This window comes from Ambystoma mexicanum, chromosome 2p (assembly GCF_040938575.1).
Source record: "Ambystoma mexicanum isolate Mex_15411 chromosome 2p, UKY_AmexF1_1, whole genome shotgun sequence".
NCBI lineage: Eukaryota > Metazoa > Chordata > Amphibia > Caudata > Ambystomatidae > Ambystoma > Ambystoma mexicanum.
Window position 1 is genome coordinate 106522552 of NC_090923.1, and position 18165 is coordinate 106540716.

General features: G+C 45.1%; 1 protein-coding gene across 2 annotated transcripts in view; it reads left to right on the forward strand.

The window, feature by feature from the left end:
- HMCES (5-hydroxymethylcytosine binding, ES cell specific) overlaps positions 1-15228 on the forward strand; it is a 212105-nt gene extending 196877 nt beyond the window's left edge. For both annotated transcript variants that reach the window (XM_069643345.1, XM_069643346.1), the window contains exons 6-7: positions 12417-12609; positions 12863-15228. In XM_069643345.1, coding sequence (XP_069499446.1) covers positions 12417-12609; positions 12863-13069 — 400 coding nt within the window. In that variant the 3' untranslated portion in view covers positions 13070-15228. The remainder of the gene's footprint in view (positions 1-12416; positions 12610-12862) is intronic.
- The last annotated feature ends 2937 nt before the right edge of the window (positions 15229-18165 follow it).

Sequence of the window (18165 nt, forward strand, 5' to 3'; positions counted from 1 at the left end):
TGTGAGCTTGGTTTGTGATTGGTGTTTTGGACAAGTAACTACCGATTCAGCATATGTTTAATTGGGTAGCAGAGCATACATCAACTCTGCTAGCCGATGCTCTTTGACTGTACATCCCAATTTAATCCACCTTGTGTCACAGATGGCACAATAATCTCTCCCAAGTTGGGCATGGTTCAAGGCCTAAGGTGTTCCCTCCCTCCCTCTCTCTGGTGTTATGTTCCTTCTCTCTCTCATGTTATTATGACATGCATCTGTAACCCCCATATAGTGCAACAAATGTTACCCCCACTGTCTAATAGCTGGCTGGTACGTTGTATGAGGATTTAAAGGCTGGCTATCTAAACTCCCTCAGACACTTGCTAATGTTCCCTTCTTTATCCAGTTGTTGGTTATCTGATGGGATTTGGGACGGTCCTGGTTGATTCAGGCTTATTACATGCTCACTCTCACCTCTCCCTGTATTCATCATTTCTCTAGTTTTCTTGGCCTCACGCCTCCCACCACTCTTTTGTCCCTTATAAGTTATCAGTCCTCCTAGGTTTTGCATCCACCCATTGATGTTATTCCAGCTTCCACTACTAATACTAGCCTCTTCTCTGCTCTATTCCTTTACACTACTACTCCTCTGAACTACTGATCCTCACTCACTGACCGGTATGCCTCCCCGTAGAATGGTACTCATCCATCCACACCAGTAGGCTTCCCTCTGGACAGCTACACCTCCCTCCAAACCACTCCTCCTCCACTAATCAAATAGACTCCTTTCAAACGGTGACATTTGCTTTATAATCAGTCCTTACACTACCTTGCCTACCCACTCTCCACGCACACACTGCAGAACCACGTTCACTCCTTAACCAGTACCTCACTACTACTACTACTTCCTCTTCTATACTACTACTCCTCAGAACTGCTACACCTCCCTCCATATGGCTATGCCTCCCTCCTCTACTCAAATAGCATGCTTTCATTCAGGAACATTCACTTCACAATCCGTCCTTACACTACCTTGCCTACCCACTCGCCACGAACACTCGCAGTGCAAAACCACTTTCCCTCCTTAACCAGTACCTTACCTGCTCCACCGAAGATGGTGGTCCAGGAATTGATATTGATATTTTATTTCAATCGCGCTCATGCACAAGTGTTTCAGAGCGCCACAAGGCAAGGAAGGGGAACAAGGGAGAACAAAACAGCGATCTTACTAGGCCCAGTGACATTGAGAACGTGCAAGTGCATGGGAGATGGGGAGGGGAAAAGTGCAAGGAATGGGGGAGAAATGGAAGGTGTAGAGCAAAAGGAGAAAGAATAGTAATAAATAAATTAAATAATAAAAGCAACAAAAGTGGTAGTGCAGCCAGCAAGTGGCAAGTGCTGAGTTTAAGGCAGCAGACACAGGGTAGGTCAGATAAGTGCAGGAAGAAAGGGGGGGCTGTATGGGTACAGATACAGACCCCAGTGCAAGGGGTGGCCCAGGGGCAGTGCGGGAGGGTGGCAAGGTGAGCAGGAACTTGGGCCCGGAGGACAGAGGGTGGCCGGGTGCACGGTGCCAAGAGAGACCAGATTAGCAGGGGAGACGGGGGGGGGGGGGGGGGACAAAGGCAGAAGCAAAGATGAAGGTCTTGAGGTCCTTCTGGAACCGGAGATGGTTCTCTACAAGTTTTAGAGTGGCAGGGAGGCTGTTTTTTTGTTTTTTTTGTTGATTGATATTTTAGCTCTATCGCGCTCGTACACAAGTGTTTCAGAGCGCGGCAAGGGAGGGGAACAGGGGAGAACAAAACAGCGATCTTACTAGGCCCAGTAACATTGAGAACGCGCAAGTGCATGGGAGAGGGGGAGGGGAAAAGTGCGAAGCAGAGGAGAAACAGATAAATAACAATAAATAAATAATAAAGGCAACAAACCGTGGTAATGCAGCCAGCAATTTGCAAGTGCTAGGTTTTGTTCCAGAGGGAGGCCCCAGTCAAAGACAGAGATCTACCCCCAGCTTGTTTCTTTGAGTTAGAGGTAGAAGAGCAGGGAGCTCGAGAGGGTAGGTATTTGCGGAGGGATAGCTGAAGGTATTTTGTACCCAGGCCCAAGAAAGCCTTGTGGACAATGCAGAGAGTTTTGAATGTAATCCTTGCATTCTCTGAGAGCCAACGGAGAGATTTCAGAGCAGGAAGGCCATTGTTCTCCAGGAACCGCTTCCATGGGGTCTCCCCGTAAGTCTGTCTGGGGAAGGTGGGCTCCCTCTCGCCTTTCCGTCCCCAGTAGTCCGGGGGAGGGGGCGGGCTTTGGGTTCTTGTGCGGGCTGATGCACTTTTTTGGGCAGCTCTGGGAAGTCTGCAGCGTTGTTCTGTATTGGGAGTGTTTTCTGTCTCCCTGCCTCGTCTTGATGCAGCAGACTTTTCTCTCTTTGAGGCATCTCTCGCGTTTGGTTCTGCTCGGCTCTATGGGCTCCCTGTTCAGCTGTGATATCTCTACAAAAGATAAGACTGGTGAGTACTTTCTTTGAGGCAATGAATGAATATATGCCGGTTTGCACAGAAACAACTCTGCACAATGGTGAGGGACAGGAATTGGTACCCTCACAATTGAACTTGTCCTTGGAGTTAGGATGGGCTCTTGATTGCCCACTTACCCTTCCAACCTCCAGCGGTGAGGCGTTCCACCCCTTTTTTTGATCAATGCCACGCTTGTTTACCGTGGCAGTCGATGCTACCTGCCAGCATGAGACGTTCCCTCTTTCACCACCGAGGAAGACGTTACCTTCTTGATACCGGCACAGGGCCCTGGCGGTGCTTCTGTCGGAATGCGGAAGCAATGCTCAGACTGGCATCTTTCATCAAAGCAGTAGCCCTTGTTAATATTGCAAGCGCCGCTGACACCCATGGTTGTTGGTCCACGGACCACCGGAGCCTTTATGTAATTTTCTCTGCGATGTTCAAGGAACAGCTTTCTCACATCTGACAAAGAGCTGGTGGGGATAGTAGGCTGGGTGAGCCAACACAACGGTTCATTTTGTTTTAAAAGGTAAAAAAAAATCAGCGGAGGCACTTTCAGAGATGGATAACTTTATTAGGCTAATTCAATATGTTTGCCTGCTTGCTTTGAAGACCACATGGGTCTCTCCTCAGTCTGTGATAATGAAACTGAAACGAAATCTTTGTTTATTGGGACCAACAATTTATGTAGGAAAAACTTGTTGGAATATTATGGGTTGTAAAAGGGAAAAGATAATTCGTTAAAAGAAATACTATATGGTTTGACACATTCTTTTCAGTAGAATTTAACGGTGTCTGAGAAAGCTTCAGGTTTGATATGCTGGTGCACGGGTGTAAAATGCAGCTGTTATGCAGACATGATTACATACAACCGAGTGCTCGTGAAGTGCAAATAATATATATAGACAAGAGGAGCTTGATAATAAGGCAGGGAATATGTGGAAAGGAAAACATGTTTGCGTTTTATGGCGTGTAAAGAAAAAACTGTTTTTAAGTGAGTGGATTTCTTTAGTACAAATGGACTTCAGTAGCATTGTCCATTGTGTGGGAGGAAGGTGTAAGCATAGTATGCAGTTACACATGGGTGGGAAATGCTGTTGTCCTGATTACAAGCTACCCAAAGGAGATTGTCTGTGTGATGTGAATTGTCCTATTGTTAATCCCGTTGCATAGTCTGACCTTAATGAAGTGAAGAAAGGAATGTCTGTGATCACATTGATTTGGAAGGTGTTTATGTGCCAGCAAGAGAGGGAATTGTGTTTCTTGGGTTATCTCGGGATGTGTCTGGAATTAGAAGGTAGGGTGTTGGCAGGTTTTTCTGAGGACCTCTGGTGAGGCTTAGGAAGACCTACTGTAACAGCTCACACAATAGTAATGTGGCTGAGCAGTCCGTCTTCACTCTTAGGATGAAAGCAAAGAGGCTTTCTAATGTAAAGTTAGAAACAGATAAACGCACAACAACGGATTGTTTACATGGTATATTTACTTATAAATATCTTTAGAGTAAGGCATTAGGAAGTATCTGCAGTTTAGGGAAGTAGCTATACATACAAAGTTAGAAGTATTATGAAAACAGTAATGTGTACATAAAAGACACATATACAGTATGGCTTTACATGAGTAGGTAAAATGTTTGGATAATTATAGCGTCTTTAGAAACTTTTAAGTGTCCATAGACAGCAAAGGGACAAAGTCACTAAACAGCTTTCGGGTATAATGAAAAGACAGTTAAGTATTTCTTGTGTTTCATAGGAGCTGGATTTAAAGCAGCTTTTGGGGAGGCAAGCATGGAGGACCCTTCCAGATTACGTTTAGGCTCTGTTTCAATGACTGGAAGCCAGTTGCAGGATTGCAGAGATGGAGCCAAGCCCCATTCCAGTCAGGGTGGCCTTGCAGAAGGATGGTAACCAAATCCCCCAAGACACTGATTTAGTGAACCAGCAATGTATTGAAGGCCAGAAACCACATGGATGTGACTCAGACTGACGGATGAAGTCGAGGAAGACTAAGATGTCATAGCTGCAGAGGTTGCATCTGGTTTCTAGATTTAATTTTGGTTGTGAAGCTGGTTTCTTTTGCTGGATTTGCACGCAGAGCCCTAGGAGATGGCCTGGCATTGGAAGACTCCTTCAACTAACATATGAAGAGCTGGGCGTGAATGAAAGAGCAGCAGCCACAGAACACAGTAGTTACCCACTACAAGATACTTCTCGATTCTACAGTAGGGACAGTGGGCTTTGGGATTGGATGCAGGCGTTTCCAACCAGGAGGATCTGCTGCAGAAGTTCAGCCAGGATGTCCCACAAAGAACCAGGCACTTTTGAGCAGCAACAACAATGCCACTCTGATAGCAGCAGGCTGCAGGCCCTTCCACCCCGCATATCTTCTGGTGAGTATCACGGGTCCAGGAATCTTCAGGGATGGCTGCACAACTGTATGATCCAGCTGCTGCTGCTAGATCAAGCGGGGGATTCCCTTGAACTGAAAGGCAGATTTGCCCTTGGAAGCATCCTGAGTCCTGCAGCACAGCCAGCCATAATGATTCTCAGGGACTTCTCCTGTCTCCAGCTCCTTCCACAAGTTTCAGGACTTTTCTCCACAGAATGGCTTGTGATCTCCACGTTTACACACACCTACAGAGGGCTGTGGGTTATCCCAGCCTGCCAATCACCATCCGTGTCCCTTTCAAAGTTGTGCTCCATACAATCAGGATTGATCAGGCAAGCTCCAATTTCATGGGCACACCCACAGGGGTGTGGATTGAAGTGTCCGAGGGAACCTCGCTCAGCCTAAGCCAGATTCAATTCACTCAGAGAACCCTTTGGGAGCTCGGCTCAGAGCAGAGATAGATAGAATGCCCAAAAGTTCAATTTCCTGTGGTAAAAGATATGTTATGTTATTTTTTCTTATACCGCGCCAAAGCCCGTAGGCATCCAGGCGCCGAGAGACAGAAGACGGCGGCTACCAGTGAAAAGAATTGTACCAATAGAAGAGATGAGTCTTCTGAAACATAAATACGTCCCTGGTTTAACGCAGAGTAGCTGGCAACGCATTCCAGGCCTTGGCGCCTTGGATATGAAACGCTCTGCCAAGCCCGTAGGATCGTTTCACGCGGTGCCGGACTAGTAAGAGATCTTCTGCTGATCTGAGTCTTCTTGTGGGTTGGTAGACACTTATAACATCTTTCAAATAGCTTGGTGCAGTCCCAAAGATACATTTATGACAGATGGTAAGTAACTTAAACCGAATGCGAGCCTCAACAGGGAGCCAGTGTAGTTTTTTTCTGGCAGCAGTAATCGGTTCAGAACATTTCATCTGAAAGATGATGTGGATGGCTTTATTTTGTACTTTTTGGAGTTCATAAAGATCGGCTTTACTTGCCCCACATTGGAGTGCATTACAATAATCCACACGTGGTAAAATGACAGCTCTCTCAAGTTTGGTGCGTTTTTCGATGGAAACAAGTGGGGCAACCTGTCGGAGCACTTTGAGATGGTGATTGGTGCTCTTTGAGATAACTGTAACGTGGGCATCACAATCTAAACTATTCTCCATGAACGTACCTAACGTTTTAACTTTCTGCACGACTTTTATGTCACTGCCATCAATCCTAAAGCCTGAGTATGCCTGGTCCAGTTTAGTTAATGCCTGGCGGGGTCCCAAAAGCATAACCTGAGTCTGTGATGCATTTAGGCAGAGCCAATTAGTAGACATCCACTTTTTTATCAATTGATATACCATGTCCACCAAGTTTTGGCCAGTATCATAATTACCAGTGATGTCAAGGACCAAGTCTTCAAAGTAGGACCATAAAACAAATGGGATGATTGTAAACCTGTGTAGTCACTTGGCTTCTGCTCAGCAATCAAGATGTCTACCAATGCGATTAAAAGTGAACTCTGTGGGGTAGCCAAAATTAAAGTAACCAGCTGATCCCGAATACGATCAAACTGCACGTTTTGGTTGACAACCTCACCGAAGCACAAATGGGTTCTCTGGGGAGTCTCCCAGCTCATATAACCATATGAGCTACTAAGGGCAGCACATTGAAAGTAAGTTGTAACCTGCTTGAAAGCCTGTCTGTTGGCACAAAAAAAGTTTCAGACAACCAACAGAAAGAGTGCGAAAATATAATTTTGCGAAATAGTCTGCCCTAGCAGACAGGGAGCTCTCTGAAAATCAGGGCTTTGTTTTGGCTATTGTGAGATAAATGGTTGCATTTTGTTGTGGGTGATAATGGTCAGACTTTCGCTGCTCTTCTTCCTCCAAGCAGGCTCATAGGTGGGAAGTCCAAGGTAGGGAAGCAGATCAAAAATTAGAAAACATATCCTTTCTTGCGCTTTATCCAAGATAGCTCACGACTTAGTGTTACCAGTGGAGGCCTTTGAAGCATCCATGGGGTGGTTCTTCACTCTGTTCCCAGGATGTTCTATAAAGACACTCCCACATTGGCTTGATTGCCAACTCCAGCTTCCACGAGGTAAAGCCTAAACTCCTGTAAAATTGAACTCCCTCTCAGAACCAGCCATCTCCCACCCTTCACTTATCAGCCCTGAAATGCCCAAGGCTTCCCCATTTAATTGGACTCTTGACCACATCACCAGTGCTTCCCTTTTGCCTATGATCTAGTAAAAAAAGAAGTTCCAGTTTAGAAGCATGAATAAAGGCATAATTGAATGTTACATATGATAACATATCTAAACCATGGGAAAACACGAAGATAGGCCTGGTAAAAGACAACGGGAAAGAAGAGCAGAAGGATGGGAGAGAAATGCAAAGGGAACTTCTCTCCCTCTACCAGCATAGTGGCTGCCCCAGACTGCTTCAGGATGTTTAGTCTCTGTTCCTTCTCCCTATGACACCTGGGCCAAGCATCTTTTAGCTTCCCTGCCACGTTTCATTTTTAAGTAATATTTTGCCATTATTTGTGCATTAGCCCATCGTAGTCAGGCTCCCAGTCCCTACCTCCTGCTCCTTTGTTCCCCCTCCTCCCTTCCCACCCACAACGTCCCATTGACCAGCAGGCCCTTATTGGGGACACACACTCTGGACAGCTAAGAGCCCCAAGGCAAAGGGCAGCTACCGGCAGCTACCGAAGAAGCAGCTCCAGTCCGTGTTTGCCCGCATTCGCCTGGGAAACCTGCCGCCGTCAACCATCAGCAACTGACAAGGTGAGTGGTCTGGGTGGAGAGTACAGCAATTGCTGTATTCCGGAAAGCACTACCGCCCCTCTCACCTTCATGACATAGCTTACCAAGGTTTGCTAGCTAGTAAGTAATCGTCCTATCAGTGCTGCACTGCAACTGTTAAGTACCATTCCATTAACATTTGGGTCCCCATCTTATACACTGTTCTCGAATATAGCTGCTACTTCATTTACTGTTGTGCCCTGAATTTAAGCGTTCCACCATCTATCCAGGGTCCACCCTCTATCCAGCTTTCCCAAATCAAGGTGTTAGTGTATTTGCTGTTATTCTCACATTTTAGGTATTTCTCCCTCAAATCTAGGTGATTCTACATGTACTGTTGTGGTGCCAACTAAACGTGTCTCCCCCTATTCAGGTGTCCAAAATCTAGGTGTTACTGCGTTCACTGTTGGGTCCCCATTTTAGGCGTTTCTCCCTCTACCCAGCTATCTCAAATCTAGGTGATTCTACGTTTACTGTTGTGCATCCACCTATTCAGGTGTCTCAAATCTAGGCGTTTCTGTTTCTACACTTACCGCCCAGACAGTGACACTGTGATGTATTTGCCCCCCCGCCCCTCACCCACAGACGATCGTACATCACTTCCCCGTCCCTCCGGGCCCCTCTGGCACTGCTCAGGCTCTCAATCTAGGGAGACACAACTGGCGAGACCAGCCAATCGCGTTGGACCTAGATAAATGACATTGAAGTTGAACTTCATCCAAGTTTAAGGTATGTATATCTAGCACCACATCTGTGGACACAGGCACGGCCACCCATCCATGCGCTTTAGAATGCATCTATGGCTATTCAATGTCAGTCTAGCAGCTCGCCTAGTTGTCCACACTGACACCCCTGACGTACCTCAAAACCTCTGCCATTAGCATACAGCGACAACCTATGAAACATTTCGGTCTAGCTGGGCACACATCGAATCTCCGGCAATAGCACTCTATCCTAAACCACCAACAGCACCTGACCATGTGCCTGACCTTTGGGCTGCTTACTGGAGCTTAGCCAGCCATCCTGAGTCCTAACCTGGCAAAATGCACACAAACATTTCATAAATTAACTCTTAGAATCTCCCACACATGGACTACGGTCCCCAAGGGCGTTCCAACCACAAAGCGCATTAAGGACATACAAATGGGGAAAAGGGTGCTATATAGTGACCAATACAATACTGTTGTGTGGTTTTGTACCACTCCATGGGAACATGTAGACTTTAAATGGTAAAGTGAATGAGAATAATTTGGTCAATGATAGTTTGGCAGGCAGACAGTGGCAACAGAGGTCTTTGTGAACAAAACAAATGTCAACATGTGCCGTAAAACAACATATGCTGCACTGCACATGCTTTCATGTTTATTGGAACATGCATTGCTCTTTTGAACAGTTGTGTAATGGCTGCTGCTTTTTTCTTAAACCGGCTAGATGTGGTTTCGAAAGGACACTACTGGGAGTGCAAAGCAAGCAAACCTTGCCATGTTGCATGCTCCACATAACTGTTTGTGCCTACTTCTCCTTCCCTCCATATTTATGAAATGTATGACCCAAGGAGGTGCATGGGGCCAGAAGCGTGTTGCATAGCAGCATTACATTACAAAATTCCAGGTTGCATGTCTAACCACAGCCTTGATGTAACATTACTGGGATGACTGACCTATCAAGGCTGCAAGCCCAGAATTACATGCGGAACAAACGAGCACTGGAAAAGTATTTCTTAAATTGCAGAGTACACACTCGCCACAGCCCCTGCTAGCAGATTTTCAGAGCACAGCAGCTTCTGGCTGTGCTCCATTGAACGGTTCTGAGTCGCATGGCTTCATGCAAACTCGTAGCCCCTTTTGACTAGGCTCCATATGAGAGAGACTCTGCTCCATTTGGCAGCCAATTGGAACAAAGAGATGTGACTGCGATTAGCACTGGTCAATGTTTCGACTTCAGTCCACACAGAACTGCAGTGTGTCTTGGAGGGGTGTTGGCATCGAATCTCCATAGTAGTTCATCTTTGTCTGCTACTTTTTAACTTCTCCTGATGCTCTGCTTTACGTGTCTAACTCTTCAGTTGTCACACAACTTCCTCTTAGGAAGGTGGATAAGTTATTCACTTATCACCTTAATCAATGTCTTTCTCAGCTTGGTCCCTGAACATTTGACTTATTTTGGGCTTAGGTCTAATGGATAGAATCTGGGTGTTCTGAAGTCTGCAGGAGGATATTCCATGCAGCTTTAATACACAAGCAAAGGGCCTATGTACTGCCATTGGCGCTTAGAGAAAGACAATAACCTATCAAAGTGTATGCTTGCCAGGTCCTTTACTTGATAGCAGACCTGACTGGTGCTTGCCCTAAAATAGTTATGAAGATCTACCTTGTGACTATAGATGCTTACTTCCTCTGTAGTTAAGAGCTATTTCAAGGGGCCTGATCCTGAAGTATGCCCTGCATGCTGCCTAGGTCTTCAATGTACTCTAATTTCTGCATAAATCCTTCAAGGCAGTGCCATCAGCAGACTTAACACTAGTCACCAGGAAAACAGCATTTTTAGTGGCAGTCATCGCTGTAGACTGGGTCTGTGAGATCCAGGTGCTTTGGTCAGAGAAGCCATTGGTCATCTTTCACACGGACAAATTAGTTAATCCTTTCATGCCAACTGTGACTGAATTTTCCATTAATCAGGAAGTCTGCTGTACATGTTTCGAACCAATCCTGACACAGAAGCAGAACTTTGATGTCAGCAGAGCAACTATATTTTAATTGGAGTGTACGAAGACATTTGTTACTTATTGGCGTCCTTCCCTTGGACAAAAGCAACTAAGACCTTCAATGCAAGATGAACCGTCTTGTGCATTTTGTATGTGCTTTTATACTCCGAAAATGCCATGTTTTGAAGGGCATGCATGCGCACATAACACAAGGTACGTCAGTTTAGGTATCCTTTCAGAGACCTGCGCCCTTACAAGGTACTTTCAAGACTGCTACTAGATCTACTGCCCTTGTTTTTTCCAACACTACTTAATGGAGACCTGTTAAAGATGGCGTCACTAGGGCGCAGCGTACCTGTTCGTCCGGAAGTCGGCTTAGTAGACGATGCCAGAATGCCAGAAGTTCTGTGGTGAGGTGAGAGTGACACAAGGAACCAGCCCAACTCCCGTCCAAATGGATACTGGACTGGAGGTGAACCAGCTCCCGATGCCACAGGTTAGCTCACCCCTGATTAATGTGGCATCAGGACAGTGCAAGCACTGACAGGGGGAGCCTGATGGTCTTTGGCTAGAAGTTCTCTGCAGACAACTGGAGCAAGAAGAGTTGCGAGTCGAATCCAGGAGCAGGAATCCAGGAGGCAGCAGAATGCAAGGGAAGGCGGGAAGGCAAGGGAACCAAGGAGGACCAAGAACCCAGAGGAAGAACAGAGAACAACTGAGAAGGGGGGAACCACCCCAGCAGGAAGGGAGTAAGGAGAAGGGAACCAGGGAGACCCCCTACCCGGGCAAGGAAGGGCAGGTCTATACAGAAGGGACTGGAAAGACCAGGCAGGACAGAGCGGAACTCGGGTCAAGGCAGGAGCAAAACAACGATCCTTAAGTAGGGCCTCCCACACCCGGGAGGCTTGGAACGCAAGCCGTGCTGTTTCCCAGGTGCTGGGAGGCCCAAAGCGAGGCTTGGGCCGTAAACCGGCCGGGAGCCGAGAGCATTGTGTACCGCGCATGAGCGGAAAGCGGGAAGGGGTCGGCCGCGCATGCGCGGAACGGCACGCCCCGGGAACCCGGAAGAACGCGGGAACCAGAGCGGCCGACCGCATACGCGCGAGACCAAGCGTCCCGAAGATCCAGGAGCAACCGGTACCCAGGACCGCCCCGTACCCCCTAGGCGAAAGCGGGGGTAAACCCTCCAAGGCGTGGCACGCCGCATCAGGTAAGTGGGCTGGAACAAGCCCGGGTTGGGCGGCGTGACAAGACCAACTCAGATGTGCAGTTTGACTGTTAAGCAGAAAATCTTTGGTTGACGGACATCGCAGTATACTGCATGGGATTTGTGATCCTCTGTGAGTACGGAGAATTCTAATCTCAAGTATGGAGGAAAGTAAACAGGGACATAGCAGTAATTACATATGGCTTACCATGGTGACTACAGTACTTCTATTACTAACTCCCCTTTCCTCCATAAGACCCACTCTTTATCCCGCTAATCAGCGTCTTACTTCAGTACTCTAATTAGAGCTTGCAGGGCAGCATGTGGGAATAAGGTTTTAGGCAGAGACATGGTTACTCATGCACACCTCTGGCACATTTTCGAATATAATGCTGCTCTGTGGCATTCATGTTTCTTGGGTTAACAGTTTGAGAAAATTGTACTATATCATGTATGTTAAATCTTTCTATGTTGGCAATCTCATGATTGGTTAAATACCACTGGGTGTTACTGGAAAGATGTCATTACCGACCTTGAGTTGAGGTTGGCAAATAATGACCATTTGGCATATGATGACAGCACCCTGGTATACAATAACAATTCAATTATTTGCTATTAGCTGTTAGAGCGAAAGACCACAATGGACTTCCGCTACTTTTACTTTACTTTGGTGGACAAATCGGAAGCTGTTGTCTTCATTTACATATATCAGGAGAATACACGATTGTTCTTTGAGACGTGCTTACTCTTCTGTGAGAGGGTGCGTTTTCTACCTGCTTACTTTTAATTGATTCTTGTATTGCCATATTTGTCTCTTTCTTTTCTAGAATGCCAGCTATACTAGATGGAGATGAGGCCATTCAGAAATGGCTTGACTTTGGACAGGTGCCAGCACAAGAAGCTCTTAAATACATAGAACCAATTGAAAATGTTGCCTGCCATCCTGTCTCCACAATTGTGAACAATGCCCGCAACAATACACCTGAGTGCACAGTTCCGATTGATCTAAAAATCAAAAAGGTGAGTATGAATTATGTCTTGTATAGCCTGGTGTTCTTGGCCTTGATGTTTAGCCATCATTGCAAATTTAGATTATCCCATCGGTTTTGTTGCCTCATCTGTTACTGTTCTTAGTTTAAACACCTCCTCAATAGAGGAAGCCCTCTAATCATTATTGGAATTTTCTGGTGCTGATTAACTAGTTGACATTTGTGAAGAGGTAATGCCAAAGCCAATTCTATTTTACAGCTTTGAAATCTCCTTTAATTTTAAGGAACCTGTCCTTAGTGCTAGCAGCAAGAAGATGTTGGGATGGCTGAAGAGTAAATCCCCAAAGAAAGAAGACCCTTACTCCCCAATATCGACCAAGCAGACCAACAAACCTGAGATGCCACCAAAGAAGACCAGCGCTGGGTTGATGCAGAATTGGCTGAAGAAGGAAGAGAATGAGCCGTCACCAAAAAGGACCAAAATAAACTGACTGCAACTGTTTTTTTTGCAAAGTTACAAGGGTCATTGTTATTACAAAATAATTCCTGTTGGTGAGGCACTTCACTAGTTCAAAAATATCAAACCTTTCTTCACAGCTTTTTATCCTCTACGGACTGTTGCATACAGTGTTGGCATCTGTGTTTCGCTTATCTTTTACTGAATGGGCTTTACTCTACAAGCACACTAATTAAGGGAAACTATTGAAGCATTACTGAGCAAAGGTTTGGTTGATAAATCCATGGAACTCGTGGTTTGGCAAACTGTGGCCAGCAGTGGTTTCTGGAGAAGAGCTTCATCTGCTTTCATGCTCTCGGCTCTAGGCACGCGGTTTCTTTGTGAAATGACACTTTACAAACTGAACAGTGATTTGTATATTTTTCTAAGGTATGCTCTGTGCTCACCTATGCATTCTTCGTAGAACTACAAGAGTCATGGTTTGTGTGCGTATATCGCTGGTTCATGCTTCTGAAAGGGGAAACACTTAAAAAAAATATATATCGTTTTCCTGGAAAAAGAACTACTTGGACATAATGTCAAATATGAATCCATGGTCACTTGTTCTATTGCTGTACTTTTCCTTCTCTGGTACCTCTGTCAAATATGTATAAACAAGCTCCTTTTGAAGAACACTATGTACATCTTAGCATTGAAACGAGCTTTGAGGATTGGGCTGTACATTGCCCTAGTTATGAAGCCAAGGCTTCATTCGGAAGATGTTCTTGCCATAAGTCAGTGCATCACTTCACTGAGTCAGCAACCTCTCAGGTTGTATATCTGAGGTGTGGGCCCATGCAGTGCTATCCTGCACAGACATGGCATAGATTACCTACATTAACTATCACTCCCCGCCAAACCGTTTGTTATGGGTGTGAAAAGGACATGTGAAAGTGCCTTCGTTAACGATCCTTTCTGGCATCTTTGTTTAAGTTATGGCATTACCCAATCTTCTAATGGCACAATATTCTGAATGAGTCAGCAACTTTTGTATCACAGCATTGTTATAGTATTTCATTAGCCTGTTTTGCCTGCAGATGTCAGTGTAGAATACATTTTGAATAAGTAAATCAGAGTTCACACCATGGATTGAAACACATTTTACTTTGCTTTTATATGATTCAATTAGACCTGGAGTTACCTCAGCATAAATAATTTGACTGAACACTAATCGTTAGGCATGTCTACGCCCCATCCCCTGCACTTCCTACTTTGAAATAATCTTCCAGATTTGAATCAGAAAAAAATAGAATTTGACGTCCAAAGCAACTTTGCAGTTGAGGCCAAGGAAACTGCCACAGCAAATGCAATTGTTATGACAGAGTGACTTCTAAAAGCGTTGCCTTTGTATAAGGTGCAATTCGGGCCACACAGGCACACGTCCAACAGCTTCGTCAGGTAGCATACACAACACTTGGTTCGATCAGTTTTATTGTAAAATAAAGCATTGCATGTAGCTCAGTTATATGTGCTCACGTTTATTTTAGTTTTCATAAATGTTTAGTGTACGTGATGTGTTTTGTGGCAAAGTGCTTTTATGAGCTATTAAGATGTTGCCAATTTCATAGAAGTCATTGTAACAACTTAGCCCAACTACCTTGAGACTTTTTAAGATTTTGTAACTATTCCAACTGGATGTCTTTTTTCTGAGGACATTTTAAAGAGCTAAATTTTGCATAAACCTTAGTTGGTGCTTCTCTCTCTTTTATGAGCTACAACTTGCCATTCCTCTTATTTTGTAATGCCCAGTGTATTTGAACGGTTTCTTCTATGCAGCAGTTTAGTTTCCTAGGACCTTACGATTGTTGAGGTATGTTCAGCCACATACTAATCACTAAATCCTTTCTGCCTACTCCCTCCCTTCATCTTCCCATACAGTGCTTTCAAGTGGCCGAAATGTCAGTGTTCATTGCTACACAAGCAACCTGTTGGCAATTGTAAATGTCTCCTTTCTTCCCTTTTACACCCCCCTCTAAATTCTGCTGCTGTTCCCAGTGAGTCTGCTGTTTAAACATGCAATCTACTGACGGGATTTCATATCATAGATTAGCCAGCTATATAAAATCACTGCAGATGTTATAAATTGTTTTGTACTTTATTTTATACATGTCTTTACTTGAAATTACAAAGGAAATAAAAAGGTTCAGAAATAAAGTTTTGCCTAACATTTTCCTTTTGCATCCTACCTTCCCCCTGTCCCAATGTACCCTGGCTCTTCTTGACTGGTGTGTTTGTGTGTCTGTCTGTCTGTGTCTGATTCAGCGGGCTGGGCCACACCGCCCATTACCTGATGTAGGGAGGACCCTTTGGTCTCCCCACAGGACAGGAGTTGTGCGTCAGTGGATTGACACAGTGACAGCGCTTGGACTTTAATAGATTGTTAAAGAAACTGTATCTTAAGATCTGTATGCCCTTTAGGCCAAGATCCACAATATTCCAAACACCTTTCCAATAATGTGATGTTTAGCATTGAAAATCCACTAAGAAACCTGCAAATTATAATTGTTCTTTTATAACGCACTTAATACCAGCAAGTAGTTTCTAAGCTCAGGATCAGGATTTGAACCTGTTGTGCTGCATTGTCTTGCTTCCAAGACATGCCTAGACCCCGAGCTATTCTTCCTTCCCTACATATATTCCTAAATAACACGCAGATACGCAGAACAGTATGGACCCACTGGCTCTGCTTGTAGAACCTAGCATGTGTACGGACGCAAACACTCCAAAACAAAGCTGGCTGGCAGGTCTGCGGATCCAATAAATTGCAGAAGGTAAACGGGTATCGGACTCAGCGTGTTGGTGAAAACTGGACCCAGGGTATGGGAACAAGGAGGTTTGAAAAACAGGAACAATTAGAGTAGCAGTGTGGGAGGTTTGAGTGAAAAGCAGGAGTGGTTGGAAGAAGTGAAGGTACAGGAGTAGGAGAGGTTGGAGGAAGTGAGGGTACAGGAAGTGGTGGTGAAGCAGGAGCGTTTGGGGAGGCGAAGGTGCATGAGGAGTTTGTGACCTGTTTCACAAACACCACCGCATGAAGACTGGTGAAACTACATTAGGAGGTGGTCAAGCTTGGGAGGTAGGAGTAGGAGAAATTGTAAGACCTAAGAACTGAGGAGGAGGTGGTGTTGAAGAGCGAGTAAGGCAAAAAGAGAAATGGTGGAGAGGAAGGAACTGTATAGAGAAAAACTATGGTTCCCTTAGAGGCACAGGGAAAGCGGCAGAGTCTGCAAGGCAATGTAAGCGTCCTACTTGTTGTCTGGGAACAGGGAGAGGAGGAATGTTCATAAGGCGCGTCATTGAGGAGAACATCCTGACAAATGTTTGAGGGCCAGACATCAGGCTCAGTGACAGACCCATGTGCTTTAGTGAGTGCGGTATCGATGATGAAGCAAAGCAGATTTGTTAGGCCAGTGTTAGGTTCAGGACAGTAAGACGGGGAGGGGAGTCCTTTAGCAGATACAGTGGAACCAGATTCCGTACAGCCTCTACCTCCCTGTTTTTCTCAATGGCAAAACCTGAGAATTGTGGGGTGCCCCCGGGTTCTCTGTCACCTTTTCTTTTTAACATAATATGCAACTGCTAGCTACATTTTCTTTTACAGCTTACGTGTATGGTATCCAACTTCCATCCAGGCTCATTTGGGATTGGGAAGTCTCTTTGCCTTCTTCGAGAATGTATGTCTGCTATGGTTGGATCAATGAATGATAACTATGTTCAGCTTAATACAGAGTGAGCTTTGGAGTGACATATATGGGCCGCCTGATAAGGTGGATGTCCCTGGTGGTACGAATCTGGGAGTTAGGTTTTGATTTTATGCTTTTGTTTGAAGCCCATATCAATTAGGTCACATCTTCCTGCTTTTATTATTATAGGTGCTTTGCCAAATTTTCATGCAGCCCATATTTCAGCAGTCGCTGCGTCAATTCTATTTCGCTTTGACTATGCAAACTATTTATTGGCCAGGAATGAACTGGGAAGGGGGCATTTACCCCCTAGGGTGGCTAGGCTGTAGCTCCCTGGGCAACAGCTGCAAAATAAAAAATAATCAAAAAAGAGAAAATCCTTCCAAATCCAGGCGACTTGAAGTAGACTGCTGAAAGGCTTGCTCGGCTTCTGTGTAGATGGATTGAATCAATCGTCTTGATTTCAGCAATGCTGCAGATGTGCCTGGGATATCTCCCTCTTTGGGCCTCCACAGTGAGAGGAAGAACCACCCAGGCCACACGCACATGTCCATAACCCCCTCAACCCCCAGCCGCAACTTACGCATTTAAATTACAGATTCTGTGACCATGCATGGTAAGGTTGGCACCACTGCAGCCCATACATCTTTTACAATCCTCAGCAGCTTATAATAATAATTTAGCATTTATATAGCGCTACGAGTTTGGCCCGGCCGGGATTCGAACCTGCGTTAGCAGGCCCTGCACAGTTGTTCGCTGTGCCACTTGACCGGCTTATCACGACTCCTACTAGCCAAGGAAATAAGGGTCTATATCTTATTTGAATTTGTCCTTGTTTCATTCTGTAAGAATTCATCCCTTATCACTTGCGGGCTCATTACGCAAATAGTTTAATAGCACCCTGAATAACACCCATGGATATTACAATTGTGGTTATAGAAATGGGGTAGCATGCATGTTTCTTGGCTCCTGAGTTCATGTTGTTTGATACGTATTGCTCACTGTGTGATCTTGTGCACATTTCCTTGGACATATCCTCTGCCCTATCTCTCCCCATGATAATAATATCTGTTGTGTGATTATAAATGAAGTCATGCTTTTTTCTGTGTAGCGCTCCTGGTTCCCTTTGGGAAGTGTATGTGCTTAATTAAAATAGTGCAATGCAATAAAGCATGGTCATAAGTAAGTGGCACAACATTGTATTTTCTTACCTTTATCACTTGAACTGACCCCTACGCCAGAGATGAAAGCGAACAAACTTGGGAATAGTCTTTTGTTTTGGACATCTTCAACTCACAAATTCCATACCTCACAAATGCAATCTCCATGAGCTCCAGATACTCATGCCCTTTATCGCCATACAGTACAACATTGAAATCTATTTGCATTTACTTATTGTACAAAAAGGGAG